General features: G+C 43.2%; 1 protein-coding gene across 1 annotated transcript in view; it reads left to right on the top strand.

The window, feature by feature from the left end:
- The first annotated feature begins 5480 nt into the window (after nucleotides 1–5480).
- The window catches only part of LOC147707025 (adhesion G protein-coupled receptor F5-like), a 579327-nt gene continuing 561806 nt past the window's right edge, over nucleotides 5481–23001 (top strand). The window contains exons 1-2 of the mRNA XM_086925616.1: nucleotides 5481–5595; nucleotides 6142–6245. Coding sequence (XP_086781742.1) covers nucleotides 5481–5595; nucleotides 6142–6245 — 219 coding nt within the window. The remainder of the gene's footprint in view (nucleotides 5596–6141; nucleotides 6246–23001) is intronic.

Genomic DNA, 23001 nt, shown 5'->3' with positions numbered 1-23001 from the left:
TCGAGGTGAAGAGTTCCGGTGGATCCTAGGGTGGATCTGAAGATGTGAAGACCTGAAAGCAGAGGGGACAATGTTCAAAGTCACTAGCCAGTGACTACAGTGGAACCAGATTGGAACCAGGCGATGTTGGGTGCAAACAGGCGTTGAGGTGTAGATTCTATCTGCAGCCCCGATGACACCGGGGGTTGAGGACGTCCAGGAGTCAGTCACGACCTGTCCCACACAGGCTTCTCGCTGTTGGCGGTGTCGGCAACTTGATCAGAGCAAACAGGCCTTGGCTAATGCAAGCCACGCAGGAGTTGAAAAAGGCTCCTTACTCGGACCAGCAAGGTCAGAGCGGGTGCTCCTTTTTGCAGGAGCGAGGGCGAGTCTGGAGCAACCAGACCCGCAGTGTAGTTCTTCGGTTTCGTCGCCAAGATGGCCGCTGACCTTCAGCATTCCCTGTGGGGTCTGCTTTAGAGGTCTTTAGAGCTCTCTAAGGTGGTCTGTAGTAGGGTATGGCCCTGTCTTCAGACCCCTTAAGACACAAAGCTGTCTTAGTTCCTTAAAGGAAAATATAGCAAATCCGGATGGTGCCTTTGGAGGGTCACTCTCAACAGAGACATTCCCAGTGGAACCCTCTGCTCCAGACATGCTCTAGTGTGGGTGGATATGTTGCAATCTACCTACACTGGTGTTTACCTACTAAACCTATCTAGTAGTTGTAGTCAGGGCGTGCTACTCCCTATCCTCTACAACAACTAAGTTCAGTAGAACTTATGTATACTAGTCTTGTTTTATATGTACCTAACAGGTACCTGTATGATCTTTCAAATGATAATCTCAAAGATTGTAATGGTAAAACAACAGCAAGCTCAGATCCCAATCCGCTGCTCACCAATGTGAGAAGTTGGCCTGGTATATAATGCTCACTAATTCTAGTGATCACTTTGTACCATGCCAAGCAACCCTTATGATGATCGGTTGTAAGTCAACCTTATAGACCAGTTATCCTAGTGGTAACGTGGACAAAGCAGTCTTAGGCTAAACTCTGAAAGGCATGTGAAGCAAGCTGTATTACCATACACAGCCCCCTTGAATACCAAATGAAAGGACACCACACAGATATATATTGAAAATATATATATATTTATTAACTGCAAATATCCCCTGAACTCTTTATGAGCACAGAAGCACAAGCGTTAAACAAAACACAGTTTAAAATACACAAAAGTTGCACAATATGGATGAGCCCTAGGGGCCACCTAAACCATATACTAAGAAAGTGGTATAAGAGATACCAATCGATAGGGAAACAGGCCTAGGGCCTTGGGAATCGCTGGAGCTGATCGGGACTAGCAGTGACTAAGTCGGGAAAGGCCCGCGGAACTCGGGTGCAGTGTTTAAAGTGCACGCACTCACCAATGTAAAGTCTATGGTGCGTAAAAGTTGTAAAGTTAGTTTGTTCGGAACCTTCCGAGTGACCTAGAAAGCTGAAACTTGAGACACAGGCCCTAGAGGTGTGTACCAGTGTAGGAACAACGGCGTTGCTGATTTACCCCACCCACAGGAAGCGGGTGCATAGGGTCGAAGTAGTGTCGGGTTTCGTCACGCTGGTCGATGGTGCTTGGAGCTGAAGATGCTGCAGGTGGCTCGAAGAGTTCCGGTGGATCCAAGGGTGGATCTGAAGATGTGAAGACCTGAAAGCAGAGGGGACAATGTTCAAAGTCACTAGCCAGTAACTACCGTGGAACCAGATTGGAACCAGGCGATGTCGGGTGCAAACAGGCATTGAGGTGTAGCTTCTCTCTGCAGCCACGTGGACACCGGGGGTTGAGGACGTCCAGGAGTCAGTCACAAGCTGTCCCACGCAGGCTTCTATTATACACAAGGTACTTAGGGGTCTAGGAGCTGAAACCAGAAAAGTGTTTGCTGCTATAAAACCTATGTCTAGTTAGTACTATAGGAATATAAACAGTAAAAGACCGAATCGCCAATAAATGAAACACCTGTAATCGTGAGTCACCCCAGTTGTTTTGGATTCCCATCAAAGTCTTACAAGATCAATATTATCATTTGGTAATCCCTGGCGGGTATTGTGTCTCCTGACCATTGAGATCACAAGCATACCCTCTCGGATGGTTCGGGGTAGCGACCACAATCACACAGGTATCACAAATGCTGTTGATTCAATGGGAAAGGTGCAGTGCAAAAAGGAATAAGTGGTGATTTAAAATAGGATAGGGAACTAACAAAAGAAATTTTAATAAGCGTTGGCCCCTTCCTGATTAAAAACAAGAACAGACTGGTAAATTTATCGCATTGATAACAAATATCTGCGCGGAGACCAACATGTTTCAGCCTAAGAGGGAGTGACCTCGGGCTTTCTTCAGGGTCTCTGTTCTAGATGGTGCTACTGCCTGTATAAGTGTAGTAAAGTGTGAAAAATTATACAAAAAAACACACAAGTGAAAAGAGCCAGAAAAGGATATAGTGTTCCTTCTTCTGTGCGTACTCCTCTTCGGAAGCAGGTACTCGGTTATTATAGTCGGGGGACAAACATACAAGTGAAACACTTGCTGAAAGTAGTTACAGGCGTAACTCATGACGAGCTGAGCTCGTCATGAGCGTCAAAGGGGTTAGGCTGCACATCTTTTAATTTCTCAGATACTGCTCTTTACTGCACCTGTTTTTCTTTGTATTGTTTAATGTTGATTTCTTTCAATAAAAAAAGATTTTCCAAACAAAAAAATGTCAATTCTAAAACACAGCTACCAGTCTAATTTAGCATGTAGTGTGATGTGTAGGGGAATAGGAAGCCTATTAATCTGCATCATTTTCTGACAAAGATCTGGGTATTCATATTCACGTTCTTTATCCCTGCCTTTTGCAAAGGAATGATAAGAAGCCATAATAATCCTAATCATAACTTTGAGGATTTTTTATGAACAAAGCTCTCGTATATTCCTGAATCCTTTTGTGGTAGAACATGTTTTCCCCATCGCCCTATGTGTTCTCCTTCTCTTCATTTATCTTCTTTTATTCATTGTTGTTGAATATGTGACAAGCAAGAAGTTTTGTAAGGGACGAGGAAGTAAATTGGGTGCATGCAATGGATGATTTGTTATAGTGGAGAGGTACCTTATGATGCATAGCAGGGCTGATGCTAAATGAGGCTGCTCATAACATTATTATTTGCACTGCAATAGGAGCAGCCTCAGCAGTGCAAGGGATTCTCATATCCCTTGTTATACAAAGGTAGTGATCACAGTGAAGTGTCAAAAGCAATTGTGGAACACTGCGAATCTTTAGGCATTGTAAATTTGCTATGCATGGTTGGCCTTGGCTTTGCAACAGTTGCAACATTAGCAATGTGTGTGTGCTCCAAACACGTCTCCCTTTTGCTTTTTAATTTTTGAATTAGTGTGTCTATTTAAAATAAAATGTGTGAAATTTCTATCTGCTCTGTTGGATGTGATTGCTTTATTGATTCCTTAATAAACATGATCATTGAAAAATGTCTGTTTCTAAGTAGTGACTAGTGAGAACTGGATGTGACAATGATTATCTTCATGGGCTCTAGGTTCCATGATCACCTTGGCATTCAGACTATTTAGGGGTAGAACATTTCTAACATTTTGCTATTCTAATTCTGCCATTTCCATTGACATCCTCAAGGACAGGGAGATTGTTTTCATAGCTAGTGCCAGGTCCTGCGGGATGTTTGTATCCAAAATGCAGGGACCACCGCATCTCATCTATGGTGATCATCTAGTACCAGAAGATATCTCCTGCCTGGTACTAATGCTAAGGAACTGATTCAAGTTTGTAAGACACTGCTCAAGATTAAGAAGATACTCCAATTCCTGCTGTGAGAAAGTCATCCTTCTTACCCTGATCACCTCCATGTTATGATTGATACTGGTGGTAACTGACTCTGGTTGTTCTCTGGGCTCTGCTAGCCAGGCCCTGGGCCAGTGCTCTGACTAAAAAGGTGTATGGTAATTAGGTGTAATTAAAATTTTCACCAATTACCTACCTGTATATGGTAGGGCCATGTAGGTTTAGAGGGCCAGCAGCTTTGAGGCACTTATGTGTGCCCTGCTGTATTGACTGATGTCATTTTACAAGACAGTCCTGCTTTGCAAGCCGCCTTTAAATTGATATTACTTGAACATTTGACTTTAGTTTTAAAGGTACTTCCAAATAGTTAAACAACCATATATTTACATATATGTCCCCCCGAAGGTCTACTCTAGGAGCCCCCAGTGTAGAGTGCCATGTAAAAATAAGTGGGGACATTTTAAATAACGTTTTATATGCCCTGGTGAGGGACAAATGACCAATTTTGTTTTTCCACATTGTAGCACTTTTAGATCCATATACTAACATGGGAATACTGTAATACAGTGTAACTATTGATAGGAGTGAGCTAAGATAGTATTTCAAGGACTTAAATGATGGGTAGTGATTAATCCAACAACTTGCCACTGTAAAATTTATCATACCTAATACATATGAGAAGTTATAGAACTTTATTTTCTATGTGGCAAAAATCCAGCCTTCTAGCTGCCTCTCTTGATTGGCCAGCCTTACCATGCAACGCCAAACTGATTTGATGCGGTGAATATGTGGCCTGCACCGAGACAGAGGTTGTCTGGTTGGGGGACCTCTGAAGCTGAAGACAGCAGGACGGGGGCTGGGTAAAACTAACTGGACTTCAAAGAGGGCGGAACAGTAATACATGCAAGACAGACCTACCCCGTCTTCCTGGAATTTGCAAGAGACCTGAAAAGGGAGTGTTAAGGGAAATGAGCCACACCAGTGGGTTGGCTTTGCCAGGTCTTACTCCCAAGGAGAGGAATTCTCCATCTTGAATTTTAAAGTGCAGTGCTTTGTGGGACAAGGATATGTAACACTTTGGAGGAAGCTGTCACGCTTCTGGGTGGCACAATGTACCACATTGTTCAGGTGTGCCCTCCGGCTTGTCACCCCAGAACACTGAATAAATATGTGAGAGCTGCATAGCAATTCAGATCTGCTGATTGAAACTACAAGGAGTAGAAGGACTGCCCTGCTGGAACCCTGGTCTGCACTCAAAGGATTGCACTTTGAAGGACTGCGCCTGCTGCACACTTGGAACTACAGCCCTGAGGACTTTGCCTTGCTTCAAAATGGATTAATGAGTGGACTCCCTGAAAGCAACAGATTAACAGAGCTTCTCTGCACTATACTCCTTAAGAAGTCCCCAGGCTGGAGTGCTTTCAGTGGACTTTCAAGGATTTGGCCAGGTGCACATTAGGAACTGTAGTCCTAACCTACGAGAAGCAACTCAGAGTCTCTGGAACCTTGGATTTGTTTAGTGGACACTTTCAACCCTCAAGTCAAGTTTCAGGAAAAAGTTCCAGAATTGTTCTCCGTAAGATAACCAACCTGATGTCCAGAGTCAAGCCGTGCACCACGCACTCCGACCCAGCCTAGATTTAGGTTCGTCCTGCTGAATGCTTCGCAGCTCAAGACTTCCAGGAGTTCACAGAGGGCTCCTGCTGAACCAAGCTGACAAAGCCGCTGTAAATTCAGCCCGCTGGAAAGGCCAGCTGAATGTTGAGAGAAAAGGTAACATTTTGATCAAGGCTTCCCTCTTGGTGTATTTGCCCAGGGCACAATCACAGTTGGCCTAATACTTTTACTTTGTCCTGGTCAGGGACGCCCAGATGTCCCAAGTTGGAGCTTTATGTTTTTAACCACCTGAAATTGTTTATTCTTTCAAAATTGATATGTCCGGTTCCCAACATTGGATTTTTTTAGTTTTGGATTGTGGATTGTGTCTTACTTATTTAATGTATTGGGGATTTTGATGCTTCACACACCAGTCTTCTAAGTTAAGCCTGCCTGCTCATTGCTAGCTACCACGGATTGAGCAAGAATAGTTTATTGAGACCTTGTTACCTAATATTGTGTTGGGTGCCTTACTGTTAGTGGTAGGTGCATACTTACCCCTACTAATAAGCCACCTTCCAACACATATATTATAGGTCATGATGTGTGTGTTTGTTTTATAGATTTGTTGCAAACTGTTGAGAATGATGCTCCATTTAAATTTAAATATGAAAAGATGGTTAACCGTCCATGTCACTCACTTCTTTTTCCTTAAATCTGCAGCCAAAATCAACATGCAACTCACAATCTCAGAAAAGTTTACAGCGGATCTAAATGATCAATCATCTGAAAAATATAATAGATACAAAAGGATATTTGAAGAGGAAGTAGGTGTTCTTTCACATTTATTTGCATACTTTAATCTAAGCTACTGGAACATTTTTGCTTTTATTGTCCTTTTGTGAGTAGGAATAACTTGAAAATAATTGTTATATAAGGACAGTTGAACATTACCACTGTACAATACTTACAAGGATTGCCTCCACTAAATCCCACGAAGAGCCATAGAACATGCATAATTAGTTACTTGCATGACAACCTACAGAAGACAGATTTAACTGCAGATTAGTACTACAAACTGACAGAGGTATAGGTTTGAAATTTGAAAAATTGATGTGAGGATGCATGCATTTCATGCTCAATGGTTTGAATTTAGTGTAATTTTGAAGAAATTTTGTACAGCCCTTAAAGCTTATAAAATGTTCCACTTGTTGGAAATTCTGTGTGTATAATTGTTACTGAGTGAAGAACTCCAGGAAATAAAGGAATGTTGCAGATATTCAGATGTACACTAGGGATTCTTTGTGGATCCATTTAAAATTCATCCCCCCCACAACCCAGGCCTTTTATGAATCCAGTGTGTCTTGCATTTATTGGCAAAATCCAGTTCTTCCCCGGTAAGCTTTCCTGGTAAAATGTTTTTCACTTCTGTACAATACCTTCGCTCAGACTGTACCTCTGTCGAGTAATCTTCTACATAAATAAAAATGGAAATGTTTGTTTGTTCAAAATCTTAAACCTCTGAAAGTTCTTCACCGATTGCTTTGAAATGTTGACACGTTGGATTCGAATACGCGTGTTTTTATATACACAACGTTGGATTCGGATACATGTGTGTCGAATACGCGCGTGTCTTTATTTGAAAGCCCGAAAAGACAAATAAAAACTGTAAATGTTCGTTTGTTCAAAATCTTAAATCTCTGAAAGTTCTTCACCGGTTGCTTTGAAATTTTGACACAACGTTGGATTTGAATACCCGCGTGTTTTTATAAACACAACCTTGGATTTGAATACGCGTGTGTTGAATTTGTGCGTGTTTTTATTCGAAAGCACAAACAGACCCTATTGATTTGGTTGATGTGCAACAAATACAAGGGATGCAAAGAGACAATAGTCTACATATATTAGGATGGACAGTTGGTGTCAGGGTGGCAGACCAGGAAGTGGGTGGAGGGAGGGGGGAGGAGTTGCCTCAGTTTGCAACATAATTTAAAAGAACACGATGCAACCGCGACCTGCGGTTCTATTATATGTTATAAATTAAGGATGCGTAAAATATCTACGATCTGTACTGATTGTTTCTGTTACATTAACTGATGTGATTTAAATATGTTTTAAATTGATATTGGTAAAAACTGCATAACAAGCAGCAAAAACAAAAATACCTTGGTACTTGCTATGATACATGTACTACAAACTGTGGTTTTCAATAAAGTTTGTTATAAAAAACATTTTTTTTTAAGTTCAAGCCAATCTTTAAAATTATGCAGTTTAGATCTAGACACGGATTGCTTCTCATATTGACAATTATATTTTGCGTGTTCTAGAGTCGGCAAACCAGACAATCTCTTTATCTGCACAGACAATGGAACAACAAAAAATATTATATACCCACAAGCATTGTGAAATTTAACATATTAGAAACGTGCACTTACTCTTTTCCTTCTTTTATATTTTACCAGACTGAGCGACAGCAAAGCGTGGTCGGGTACAGCTAGTATCCTGATAAACATTTACACTCTATTTTGTGTGACCACTGCTCTGACGCATTCACCTGCCAGCATGCAGCACATAAACTAAAGATATGAAAAATTAACAAATGTTAATCGGTTAAATGAAAAGGGATTTTACTTTGGAATAAGGAAATATGATTATCAATGTTAAGACATGTCACTATAAAGGATCATATGTTCTGTTATGGCAGATAACCCTGTAGCAGCAATTTAAGTTTAATGCTAAATGAAAGGTGCTTCTTCGCAAAAGCATTGCAGACTGTAGTAGTTTTACATACAAATACATGCCTTTTTGAATTGGACCTAAAAAATCTAAGAATAGCAATACGATGAGAATATTGAGGGAATATTCATAAGCAGTTAGTACAATTATAAATGAAAATGCCCTCTTAGCACTTTTATTGACACTTTGGGGCTGATTTACATAATCTTACATACATCCATTAAAGAGTGTTGTAAAAGTAAATTTTTACATATACCAAAATATCTTAATCAGTAGGCCCCTGGTTCTTCAGGTATTAAACTGTTACAATGCACTTGGGGTTGCACAATAAATATGTTCCTTCTGAAAACAAACGATATAAAAAAAAGCATGAGGAGAACAAATGGTGCAGATGTGCGCCTTGCCAAATGGATGGAAAGTAATGGCCAAATGATGAGGAAGAGGTAAGCAGCTCATGCACATTCTATTCTTGGCTTCTGATCAAAGACTGACAGTATTGTTCACATGTGATGGAAGTGCTTGTGTGTAGCGGTTCCAAGGACACCGGAAGCTGAACCGAATTCATCACAACTCATGTAGGCTAACAAACCAAGGGCCATATTATCAAGAAAGGGTGATACATTATCGCCGCTTTTATCGGCAGAAAACTGCAGCTAAAGCGGCGATAATGGGCTTGATAATAGGCCCTCCTGAATTCCCATTGAAGCCCAGGTTCTGGTGTTAACCTGGGCTTCTATGGGAATTCACAAGGTCCTATTATCAAGCCCATTATTGCCGCTTTAGCAGCAGTTTCCTGCCGATAAAAGTGGCGATAATGTATCGCCCTTTCTTGATAATATGCCCCCAAGTGCCAAATAGCAGTGGCTTTGTATCACTACTTCTCTAGGTCACTTCTCTACCAAGTCCTGTTGACATCGGTGCCACTTTTTATATTATATCATAAATCCATTTTAATTCTGATACACTGAAGTTCAAATAGAAAGTACATTTTTGAAAATTGGTAACAAGGAAACTGGAAGCTCCGAAATTAGTGTAGTATGCTCAAAGTTGTTAAATATCATGAAGATCCTTCATTGGCACCCCTGGGTTTTAGGTCGAGCATGGGCAGCGAATGCACTGCTCTGCAAGGCATGTTGTACTAAAGTATGGGCTTTATGCAACACCCATGTTTTCAATTGGCTTCTCTTTCTGTCCTTTCTAAATGCCTGATTTTAATTGGTAGATAGACTTTCTAGTACCTCCGTTTGGCCTTCTGTGTCGTCCCATGAGGACTGCCTCTGTTATATGTGTTTATATGTTTCATGTTTTATCCCAAACTTCAAAATCACTTTTTTGGGTTGCCATGCCTGTGCTCGTGTTCCTGCCATGAAACCTTTGTGGCCATTTTTCAGCTTGACCCGTCACTTAATCTACCTGTGTCATTCCCACACTGCTTCACCCCTCCCACAACAGTGTATGCCTGACCCACCACCCCTCCCATGTTGTTACTTATTCGTGTCAGTGCTTATTCAGCTGTGGCTCCTGCTATGCTGCTTTTAATCTCGCTTTGCCATTCCACGCACCACATCACCCCTCCCACAACAGTGCATGCCCACCCCCACTACCCCTCCAAGGTTGCTGCTTTTTCTAACTTATACTCAATGCTCCAGGGGGCTTTTGATTAGTGAGCGGCGAGAGTCTCAGGTCAGCGCTCTAGACTGCTAACCCTGGCACGTTCGCTCAGCCTTCAAAAGGGGTCAATTTTGCGACCGCCCAGTGGGTGCGCTGCTGGGGCGCCGAAGGCGTGCCGACGGCAAACCTGTCTTTGCCTGTCTGCGCCCAATGGGGGCCAAGGGTTAGAACCCCCGCCGTTTTTGTTGGGGGGAAAGCTCATTTATACAGCGGAGCAGCTTAAATCTTATAAAGGAATGCTAAGAACCAAGTGCTTACACATTATGTCACCTGATAGTTTCATAAAACCCTGTTGTAACTGCCGTTTTAAATTCTGGCCGTTGTTAAAAACACTCCTAGTTCTGCCTACCAAGGAGGCTATTAAAATGTTCTTACTGAACTGCCGTTCACTGTCACAACACTCATTGGAAATGTACCTTTTACTAGAAGAACAGATCCCTGATGTTCCTTTCCTAAAAGACACTTGGATGAACAAAGATGTTGACCCTGTTATTGTCCAAGCCCTTCCCCCAGGCTACGCAATAGAGAGGCTGGACCGAGACACAGGTAGAGGAGATGGAATAGCCGTTATTTATAAGAACAAATTTAATTGCCGCTCCACTATAAATCATCTACCAGATTTTGAAAGCATCTACTTTACCTAAGGCATCTCCCATGTCAGGACCTTCTCGGGGATTTTGGTATATCGGCCTCCAGGCCCTTCAGGTAAATTCTGTAACGATCTTCCTGATATTGTAGCCAATCCAGCTAGCTCTGTCCCCAATTATACCCTATTAGGGGATTTTAATCTTCACCTACTCCCTCCCATACTGCAATTAGTAGAGGGGTTGGATATGTTTCAATTTACTCATTTAGTTGAAGGCCCCACCCACTGTAAGGGCTATTTACTGGACTCCATTTTCTCGAATATTCCAGTCTTTTGGTCAAGGACCCTATTCCAGCAAACATGTATGCGTTTGGTCAAAACTGCCTACACAATTCTGGGTGACTATCCTGGAAGATTCTGTTCCCATTCTCGAAACTAACCCTGTTACTGCGAATGAAGATTTAGTTAGCTAGTTGGAGTTGTCTCTTGAAACTATTCTACCAAAGAAATTGACTCACAATAAAGCAGGATCCTTTACACTCTACTTTCAGTTTAAATTGCAAAAATGGGGCTTAGGTCAACTGACTGAATATTAAAATCCACTTAGGTTTTAGGGATGGTCAGTTGAAAGACTATTGGCAGAAGAGGGCTGGCCAAATACCCTTTAAGAACATATTTATATATACAATTCATATTAATGATTTTTTTTATTTCATGAGACTGGAGAGACAATAAAAGCAGTGTCTTAGCCTACATATGTATATACCAATAGGATAAAATACGGTATTTTGTACATTCTAAAGATATTGCAAAAAACAGCAAGGATTCCCATCCCCATATACAAGAATGTGGCTAGAGGATTCATTCTTCCATAAGGTTACTTGCAATATCCTTTTAATGTATTCCAGATGGGATTTTATTCTAAACGCATAGACACTAGAAAACGAACTTAAACACACCAATATTGATTTACTAATTTCTGACAAAAACATGTACTTTAATATATCACTTTACAAAATTGTTATTGGTTGATATTGTTTTGTAATGAATCAAGATTCTGGCTTTCATGCAATTAACATTAGTCCTGCAAAAATTGTACATGCTCACATAAATGAGCGCTTTCTACTAGAAATCAGAAGAGCTGAAAAGCTATTTTTCATTTTCGTTGTTTATACAGTATTTGTAAATGTATTCCTTTTTTACTCCTTGACCTACTTTTCACGGTGTCTATTGGCTATCGCAGTCACAACTCCAATGTATTTTCTTAGTATCTTTATTAAGTCACGTCATAGTCTTACTACAGGTGACTACTGATGTCACAACTAGCTTGTAGTAAATAGAATTATAGCTGAAGAACAGTGCTAACTGTGATTAATGGTGATAGTTGCCACCAATGCCAGCTAAGTGATATCACATAGTGATATCGCGAATAGAACAAAAATGAAGCTTCTCTTACCAGTTAGAACCTCACAGTGAGAAACATCCCCATTTCCCCTCTCTACAATTGTATGTTATATATCCCCTCCCTCAAATGATCTGTTCTTGCCGTCAACTTGATATACAGGAGCAGACTATTAATGTCGCAGCAGTACACAACATGCCCCCCCTTCCTCCCCTATATAAAATAAATAACACTTGGACCATTCAATCCACCATCCTGTGCATTTACCCTCCCCTACAAAAATAAAATGTAATCTGTTGTTCTGCCACCAGCCCACACAACTCTATCTTACACACTCCACTTCCCTGGTCTAAATTTTTAAAAAAAACCTGGCCTCCCACCATCCTCTGTGGCTTTATGCCCCCTACCCTGCCCAGTGCTGGGCTCTCTGCTCACACATGAGTGGAGAGATGAGGCCACACTCACAGCGGCTCTGTGACAGTCATTCCCAGAGTGGCATGTTTTCCACTGTCAGCCCCTGTCAACTGTCAGTAGTTGGGAGAGACATCCACATCCAAGACTCCACTGATGGATCTCTGACTGCGCTGACACTTTGGCTCCCCTGAAGAAAGCCCCAAACAAGTGACACTCCAAGAAAGCCTGCTGGTTCTCTCCCACCCTTCATCAGTACAGACACACATGTAGACAGCTTGAGAAGAGACGGAGGAGCAGCAAGACCCGGAAAGACCACTCAGCCTTCAAGACTGTTGTCACTGCACACCACCACCTCACCAGAACAACAAAGAAAGTGGCCCTACAAGAAAAGATCAACTCCAATGCACTCAACAGCAAGGAACGTTTTGCCGTGCTCAAAGAATTTGCCAGCCCCAGCACGAGACAGCAGATATCCCCCCTCCCAAGACCTCAGCATCAACCTCTGCACCTACTTCCACTGCAAGATCAAGGATATATATGACAACTTTGACAGCCTCAATACCCAACACCATCCCACCCCACACGTAACAAGCATACTCTGCTATGCCTAAACCCAACAGACCTTACTCACTTGGCCCCCCCTTACCACGGACAACACTGTAAAGATTATGAAGACCATCCACTCTGGAGCACCCTTAGACCCCTGCCCACATCACATCTTCAACAGAGCAAACAACACCATCACCCCAGAACTCTCCTGCGCCATCAACTGCTCCATTAACTCCACCACCTTCTCGGAAGACTGGAAACAAGAAAAGATCAACTCCTTACTGAAGAAACCCTCTGTGGACCTGATGGACCTCAAGAACTTCAGACCCATCTCTCTCATACCCTTCCCAGCCAAGGTCATCGAGAAGGCCATCAACGCCCAACCTTCCAAGTTCATCAAAGCGAACGACATCCTGGACCTCTCCCAATCCGGCTTCTGAAGCAACCACAGCACCGAGACCTCCCTCCTCGCTGCCATAGACGACATCCGTGTCATAATCAGGCTTAGTCGATACTGTAGCCCTTATCTTACCGGATCTCTTGGCCACCTTCGATACGGTCTCTCACCACACCCTATGCACAAGTCTTCATGATGCTGGCATCTGTGACAAAGTCCCGGAATGGATCCACTCCTTCCTCACCGGCCCAACACAGATAGTCAGACTACCTCTGTTCCTCTCGGAACCCACAGAGATCAGCTGTGGAGTACCTCAAGGCTCCTTTCTAAGCCTGACACTTTGAATATCTACATAACCCCGCTTGCAGCCATCGTCAGAAATCACAGACATTACATTGTCTTTTATGCCGACGACACCCAGTTTATTCTGTCCTTCACAAAGGAATCCACAGTTGCAAAGAAAAAACTTTCACAACTGGATAAAGGCAATCACTGCCGGGATGAAGAACAGTTTCCTCAAGCTCTTCTCAGAAAAGACAGAACTCCTCATCATTGGCTCCACCCCATCCACCTGCGATGACTCCCGGTGGGCCGCAGAACTTGGAACCTCCCCACACCCACAGAACCAGCGTGGAACCTCAGCATCATCTTAGACTCCTCGCTCACCAAGAGCCGCCAGATCAATTCCGTCTCATCATCCTGCTTCCACACATTTCGCCTACTCTGTCTTCAAATGGATTCCCACAGAGTCCAGAAAGATAGTCACCCACAAATTTGCTAGTAGCAGAATCAACCACTACACTGGACTCTATGCCAGCATTACCCAGAAACTATTCAAGAAACTGCAGAACATCCATACCACCTCTTCTAGACTCATTTTCAACATCCCCTGCCACAGCCATCACAAGCCACCTCAGCAATCTCCAGTGTCTCTCTGTCAACAAAAGAACCCCCTTCAAGCTCCTCACACACACCTACAAAGCCTTACATGACACAGGATGTGTGTACCTCAACCACCGCCTGGCATTCTGCGTATCCACTTTGACCTCCGCCCCGCCCAAATGCCCAAGCTTCTGTCCCACATATCTGTAAGACCATATCCAGAGGAAAATACTTCCACTACCTCACAGCAAAGACCTGAAACACCCTGCCTCTCCACCTCAGGCAATCACCATCACTGCCTCAATTTATGAAGGTCCTCAAGACCTTGCTCTTTGACTGAACCAAGGCACTTTCAAAGGGCCAGAAGCTCTCCCCTCCAATGCCTGAGATCCTGATGGGTGAGTAGTTATGCTTTTCAAGCAATTGATTGATTGAGTGATTGATTGTTTGATTGATTGATTGACTGTAACAAGATTAGGTTACTTGCAAGGTTTCCTCCAATGCCTCATAAGGCTTGATGCCATATAGTACTGTAAACAAATTAAATAATAAATCTCCAGTGCCACACAGCCTTTATTTTCCATCGTCCAGTGGGAATCAGAAATACATTTGTTCAAAATCTAGAGTTCTAGACAAGGCACCAAATGCAGAAGGAATATGGTCCATGCACAGTGCACTTGTGCATCTACAAAAAGTTAGCTCAAGTCAGAGAAAGTGGCTGTGTGGTAGAATCAATGCTGGACAAATTAGAAGATTGTCAGTCCATTATGTGATTTTTTTTGTTTACTAAACTAAATTGCCATGTTGCCTTTTGATTGTATATAAGCTACAAGGCTGTGACTCTGTTTTATTATTTAAATATATCATTAAGGATAACTACCCGCAGACCTATTTTGGTTCCCTGTCTATTTTGCTTTAGAAATACCTAGATGAGCTATCACCATTTGCCTAGGTGGAGAAGTGTGGCTCACCGGTTAGAGGCGGCAGACCCAGAAGAAGAGGTCGGCCCGGGACCAGAGTTCAATTCCCGACGCGGCAGGGTACGGAACCAATGTCAGCGGGCTCGATTAATCTCGCCTCGGTGCATCTCTAACCATGGGTCCCATGGTGCAACTCTGGGCAATAGCTTGCTTTATCTCCACAACGGCCCCCTCGCTGCCGGGGATGCCTGGCTTCACCTTGGGGATGCCCAATAGGGACCATCTCACAGGGAAAGCCAGGACGGGTTCCCCAGCAGCACACCGCGCCAAGAAACCCTGGGGTGTATGTGCGCTCTACAAATTCATACTAACATAACATAGGCTCTGTATTGGGAATTACCTCTGAACTGTTGCTGCCAAAAAATCCTTCCTGACCCTATTACTAAATTCTGTCATGGATTTCCCTCCATTTTGTGACTGTTCTCATCTATTCCCTGCTCCATTTACTTGTGACTGGCTTCACTCACAGGAAATCTGCTGCAATCATATGCGCCTTATACTATCTTACTGTATCACTTAGTAAATCCTTCCCACCTCCAACCCTACCATTTTCCAAAGATAAAGGAAAATGTGAGTTTTCTGATGAAGAATTTATAGGACTTGAGATAGGGAAGGAGAAAGCGTATGACTATGAAATAGAACGGGATGGACATCGGTAGCTGAGAGTGTGGTGCATTGTGTCTAGCATGGCATGCCATCTATCAATCAATCAATCAATCAGCATTTGTATAGCGCAGCACTGTCACCCCTAGGGATAGCTAGACGCTGTGGATGCAATGGATCAGTTGAATAGTCAGGTCTTGTCATTTTGGTGTCTGGGGGAAGAGTGGTATTCTGGGCAAAGTAGAGGTCAGTAACTAGCAGAAAGAAGTAAAATACAGGTCAGTAATGAGCAGAAAGAGGCAAAATAGAGGTCACAAACGTGCAGTAGGAGGCAAAAGAAACAGCAGAAATGAGCAGAAGAGGTAAAACAGGGGTCAGAACCAAGCAGAAAGAGGCTAAGTAATGGTCAGAATACAGGTTGGAAACGAGCAAAAAAATCAAAATAAAGGTCAGACGTGAGCAGAAAAAGGCAGAAAACTATTAGATAAATAGCAGAAAAGAAGGTAGAAAACCTAGTAAATGTAGGAAAAAATCAACGGCAGCAGAGGGTAGCGAACTGTGGGCAAGCTGGACAGGAGAACTGTTGCAGGGGGAGCAGGCACGAGGACCTGCTCAATGGGGTTGCACTAGGCCTTGATTAAGTAGGTCCTGGGGCGAGGGCTTAGAGCGGAGTGGCGAAAGGGGGGAACCAGTGGGAGGAGGGAAGAAATAAGCTAAAAGAGGCAAAATAAAGGTCACAGATGAGCAGAAAGAGGCAAAGTAGAGTCAGAATTGAGCAGAGAGTTAAAATAGTGGTCAGAAACAATCAGCAAAAGGCAAAGTAGAGATCAGAAACAAGCAGGAAAAGGTTAATTAAAGGTCAGAATCGAGTTGAAAGAGGCAATACAGAAGCCAGAAATGAGCAGAAAGAGGCATAGGAGAGGTCAGAAACGAGCAGAAAGAAGCAAAATAGACTTCAAAAACAAGCAGAAAGAGGCAAAATAGAGTTCTGAAACAAGTGGAAAGTGGCTAAATAGAGGTCGGAAACAAGTGGACAAGCATTGGAAATGCAATACGTCTAGCATTTACATGATTTTGAGCTATTGGCATTGTAAATGACAATGCCTTCTATTTATGTTTTGAGTTTTACAACATAAATACAAGGCATTGTTGTTTACAATACTTATAGCTTAAAGAAATGCAAAGAACTTCACCATACATATCAACATAAAGGGCGCTTCAGATATTTCAGGTCAAAGAGCAAACACCCCGACTGGCGCTGACGAAAGCACCTCAGAATACTGAACGGACAGCAACTTCACCTCGAAGCAGACATCGTTTGTCCCAAAATGAAGGGACATGTGCACCAGAGGTATTTCAACTTCATGGAAGAAACAAGAGTTTTCAATAAAGCGCACAAACAGCAGCTGCTCTTCACACAGTTGTGCTGGTGCTTTCATTGGCAGCCCTGGCAGGGGCAATAGGTGGTGCAATCTGCAGTGGCCTCCTGATGAAGGCCCTGACACTTATTGTTTTTACAAATTAAGCACTGTCCGAATGTGATATTCATAAGCTGCACCCTCCTGTCAAACTGCACATTATAAGCTCTACTGCACAACCCACGAGTTGCTGGCCTCGGCTCTGCAGTAAAGCTGGAGACCTCTACTCTTCCCATAGCCATTTCTTTAAAATACAAGCATTGGAAATGCAATAGGTCTCTCATTTGTTTGAGTTAGAGCCTTTAGCATTGCAAATGGCGATTCATTTTACTCATGTGTTATGGAGGGTATGTTTGCGGTGTGTAGTGGAATTATATGGATTGGATTGTAATAGTTGTGGAGCAGCATGAAGCATAAAAAGAGTTAGGAGGGGAAGAGCAGTGTGAAGCATAAAGAAGGAGAGTGAGGAGCAGAAGAGTAGGGCAAGGGACAAGGAAGGGAGTGAGGGTGAGAGCAGCGGAGGCACAAGTACGAAGAGTGAGAAAGCAGCGTGATGCAGAAGAAAGGAGTGTGCAAAGAGCAGAGTGAGGCTCAAAGACAGAGAGTTAGGAGAAGAGCAGATTGAGGCACAAGGATGGAGAGTAAAGAGGAGAAGAGCAGCGTGAGGCACAAGGACAGAATGAGGAAGAGAAGAGCAGCGTGAGTCACAATGGAGAGTGAGGAGAAGAGGAGCATGAGGTACAAGGAAGGGGAGTGGGGAGAAGTAAGGAGATAGAGAAGAGCAGCGTGAGCATACCTAAGTCAGAATTTAAGATCACTCCAAGGTTATTTGTAAAGGATGTGTTGTAGCCCAAAAATATAAATGAAAACTGCTTAATAAAAGGAAAGTGATACGTGATGGAGATATGATGCATGAGGACCCCACTGATTGGGGTAAAATCTTAGCTACCCAATTCTACATGATCAAATGCAGTTTCCCATTAAATATTTCAGCTTTACAGGCAGATATCAATAAGCACATGCAAGCAAAGGTGGTAACTCACATTGCAAGGCCGGCGGCAGTAACTCCTGCGCCTGTTTACTTGGCCTGTAGGCCTCCACTGCCCCCCTGTCCTTCATGGGCTGGTTGGCTGTACTCTTGGCCTGTCCTCCAGCGAGGTGAGAAGGGAGGGGTTACGGCTCCAAGTGTGCTCGCCCACCACTGCCCTCAAATGCATTTATGTGACCTCTCTGGGGCAGGCAGTGGGCCCCTCCCTCCGAACGGGTCCTGAGGAGAGCAACTCTAGAGGTGAAGGACGATACACTGCTTCCTACGTAGTGCACTTAAAACAAAAGGCCTACCTAACAGCGTTTTCATTACGTACGCACAAAGTGCATACTTATTCAAACACGGCTCACCCGCTGCACATTTGTTCTACGTGTGTATTTAGTCATGGCTGCAACACAGTACCCGTGCCTCCTAGAACCCACCGCCCCCTTTCCCTTAACACTTCCACGTACGGTTTCTACTCTTCTCGCATATCTTCTAAACACTGGGCCAACACTATGAGACACAGGACAAGCGATTATCCTATGCATGCCTACACGCAACACGTCTCCATTAGTACATATGCATAAGTTACCCCAGTTTTGGGACACTGATACTAAACAGATAATATCAGGCGGGGTGGCAAAGGAGGAGGGGGTGCATTCAAAGAGAACTCCAAACCTTATTTTAAGGCTCTTGGTTCTAAGGACTCGGACACTGCATTGTGAGAGTTGTAGTCTGTCAATAAAGCACAAACTAGAAAAACCACGTCTTGGTAAAAATTAACGCAGATTTTTAATCTTTTGGAATCGTTTTTTTTTTTTTTTTTTTACAGACCTGCAGTTTGGGTCATAAACAACTACTAAATGATATGTGTGAAGTTAGGACATGTGAGCAGCCAGCTACTTCTTGGCGCGTTCTTTTTAACCCATAATCTACCAATCTTGTGAAATTTCTACATTGCGCTAAAAGGAAGTTTAACGGGTCAAAAGCAACCATGATGACAGCCCATAAAGGAATACATTTTGAGAGCCGGATACTTGAACGGAATGAACTAGGGATGGGCGTACGAGCTCTACATAAATGGACGGGTTAGTTATTGGCCATCACAAGGCCTTCTCACAATCTCGTATTACATGATACTACACTGGCCTTTGTTAGTGCAGCAAAACATGAACTGAAATAACAGAGGTAACAAAAAGAACGCGTCTCCCGAAAAGTAGCCTACAGCGACACCGAAATTAAGCTAAAGCCATTTAGAACTAACCATTATTTTAACATTTCTGTTGGAACTTGCAATCTGGAGCTAGGCCATTCCAGTTGTCTGAAGCCAATACTGCAGGGCGACAGCCATTTCTTTCCCCAGCCTCTTCGCTGATCTCAGCTCTGTCCTGTCCCCCTGGGGACAGTTTAACACCTTCTCACACCTGTGAATGGTGTGTAACGAGCACATCAGGAAAAAAAAGAGGCAAACGAGATCAGTGCTGAACACATTAAGGAGGCTGCGGGCGCTGAAGAGCAGCGAGGGATGGAAACTGGTGGTCGGGAGAGAACATGGGACTGACTGAAACAAGCGCTCGCCATTGCGGAAAGGCAGCCGCTTGTTTATATTTGCATTGCGCTTTCACTTTAACCCCTTCGATGCTGGTGACAGAGCCAGCTCATCATGGGCGTTACCTGCGCTGCGCGTATGACGAGCTGGCTTTGTCACGTAACACGGGTTTTTTGAATTTTCAGCGCGCAGCGGGAAAACCCGCTAGCGCGCATGCGGTTAAGTGAAAGCACAATGCAAAAATAAACACTCCGGTGCCTTGAACAAAGACGAGTGAAACAGATGTGTTCACACTTACACGCCTCCTTTAGATGAGAAATACCCTCACGTCACACTTACACGCCTCCTTTAGATAAGAAATACCCTCACAACAACCGTCAAGCAAACAATCCAGTCCTGTTGTGCCGTCCCAAAAGGAGACAGGGCGATAACAAAGAAGCCTAATTTTCAATCGGAGGCCATCGTTTAGCATAAACGATTACGCCAGCCAATGAGAATTATGGGCGGGGCTTCAAGTCCCCTTCTGAAATCTGCTCTACCACAATATGCCTCGCCTAGCAATGAAGCACATGCGCGATGAAATGCTCGGTGAGACCTAATAAAGGACAGAATCGAGGAAGAATACTGGTTGGAAAAGAGAAGAAAGAGGCAAAATAAAGGTTAGAAGTGAGCAGAAAAGGCAGAAAACGAGCAGAAAGAAGGTAGACAAGCATTTGCAATGCAATAGGTATCGCATTGGCAAGAGTTTAAGCTATTGGCATTGTAAATTACACTACCTTTTATGTATCTGTTTTGATAATTAACCCCTTACGTGCTGGCTGAATTTTCGCACTGTGCGGGCAAAATAGAGAGTGGATTGAGTGTGGACGGCCCCCCGGCAATTGTTTGCACACGCCCGCCGTGATGCGTGACGGCCAGGGGCCGTCCTGAGCACCGAAGGGGTTAACATATAAATAAAAGGCATTGTCATTTACAATGTCAATAGCTCAAACGTTTGTAAATGCAGGCCCTATTTAATTTCAAAGTGGCAGCGGCCATTGTCCAAGGCTGTTTGGAAAGAGAAAGTGTGCATGGCGTGCTGAACGTTGCAGGAAAGCCCTTGTGCCAACATGCATGCAGTAGGAGAAACTCGTTAAAGAAAAAAGTGCTCACAGTCTAAATAAGACATACAGAGTAACAACACCTCTATTACTAACTAATACATTATCTCGGTCACTCAACCTCCAATTCACACACCAGGTCCTTCACTGGCTCACCCACTCACTGACTGGTAATCACAATCATTCATTTGCTCATTCTCTTAAAAGTTCACTCATTCAGTCACTCACCAACTGATGCATTCATTCATTCATGCAATCACGGATGAGGACCAGGAATTTTGAATATGTTAACCCTTAAATCGCTGTAGAGAGGGCCTTGCCACATCATTATTGGAAAGTTTATGTAGTCCGTACTACAATCAACAGGTTAAATTAGATTGCAGCAATAACCTTTTTCAGTCAGTGGGGTGAGCACGTCCTCCTAGATAATCAGCTCACAGATGGTCAGGGCTTACTCAATTACTCAGCCTTTCATCTATAAGGGGCTAATAAAAATGAGTAGAACAAGTTCACTCAATATGTTTCCTAATATACAAGGGCTTTCAGATAATTGTTGCAGGCGCTATACAAGCAATAATTGTCATCCAGTCACATAGAACACTTGGCAGCCATTAATGAAAGGTAAGACCATGGGTTGTGACAGTGAAATATGATTTTGGGTGAGCAAGTTAAGACAGGAAGTGGGCTCACTGTGGATGTGCCCTCACAACCTCCATTAATGGTTTAAAATAGAGTTTTAGAGCATTTTAACCGGGCATGCCTCTTGTTTTTATCCCATATAGTGTTGTGGGAGCAGTAGTTGAACTTCGCGAAGCTAATTTACATTCCGGTTTTCCTTTGGAGCAACAATAGCTAATTTTCTTGTGTCTATTCTAACCTGATACCGGCCACCAGGATAAAGTCGTGGACTTGACAATTAGATGTAACCAGAAAATGGTCATAATAACATAATTTTATGTAGTGCTGAAATACCATACATTTTCATTTCTAAACGGTGTTCTTATACTTGATGGTACTCAGTTTATTAACCTTTGGAGGATGAAAGGCTGAGTAGGCCCTACCGAAGTTTAAACCCATAGTCCACAGATCGTACACTCTTCCCAGCTGCAAAGGCATACTTGTCTGAGCATCTGGCTGTGAAACCATTAAGTAAACTATGTAACATCCAGGACAAGGTAGCAAAGAGAGTGCAGCAATCTCTGGAGGTGGTCACTATGGGCCATATGTATGAAACTTACATTTTGCGATTCTCAAATAGCGATTTTTAGAGAATCGCTATTTAAGAATCGCAAAATGCTATGTATGTAGGATTTGCAAATAATTTTGTGAATCCTACATATTCCTTAATTGCGAATTGCAAATTGCAATTCGCAATTAAGGAATACCTCCCCATTCTTCTCTAGGCCCATAGGAATGAATGAGAAGACATTCTCAATTTGCGATTCTCAATTAGAGAATTGCAAATTGAGAATGCAATTTCAAGGGTGCTAGGGTGTCAAAAGGACACTCTTTTGCACCCCTGTAATGTGCATGTGTGCCCATGTGGCGCACATACATGCCCTAAGGGCATGTATGTGCGCCACATGGCACTTTAAAAAAATGCAAAAAAAGTGCATTTTTTAAAGAAATCGCAAATTACCACCATCTTGAAGTCGGTGGTAATTTGCGATTCCTTATGGCCAAATTGCACTTTTTCTAGGCCTCATACATTGCATTTAAGGAATCGCAATTTGCGATTCCTTAAATACAATCGCAAAATAGGGAATCGCAAATTTGCAATTCCTCATTTTGCAAGGCTGTTTTGCTTACATACATACCACTTAGCTGTTTTGCGATCGCAAACGTCGTGCGAATTTCGGCGTTTGCGATCGCAAAATTGCCTTCATACATATGGCCCTATGTGCCTTCAAGTGTTCTTACTGCTGCTGCGCACCCACTGTTATGTAGTCTCCATCATGAAATCCATGGCAACAAACAGGGTGCCAGATGTCTGATCTTAAATGTAAATGTAAATGTATTTGAGCTTATATAGCGCACAGCTACCCACAAAGGGTTTCCCGGCGCTTGCTTAGGGAACCCGTCCTGGTATTCCCCTGTGAGATAACCCCGGCAGGGTATCCACAAGGTGAAAGCCAGGCATCCCGCCGCGAGGGGCCGTTGTGGAGATTAAGCAAGCTATTGCCCAGAGTCGCAGAGTGTGAACCCGTGAGTCGAGAAGGCACCGGAGCGAGAATTATCGAGTCCGTGGAATTTTTGAGCCCAAGAC

Source organism: Lissotriton vulgaris, chromosome 6 (genome assembly GCF_964263255.1).
Source record: "Lissotriton vulgaris chromosome 6, aLisVul1.2, whole genome shotgun sequence".
NCBI classification, from domain to species: Eukaryota; Metazoa; Chordata; class Amphibia; order Caudata; family Salamandridae; genus Lissotriton; species Lissotriton vulgaris.
This window is presented reverse-complemented; position numbering and strand designations above follow the sequence as displayed.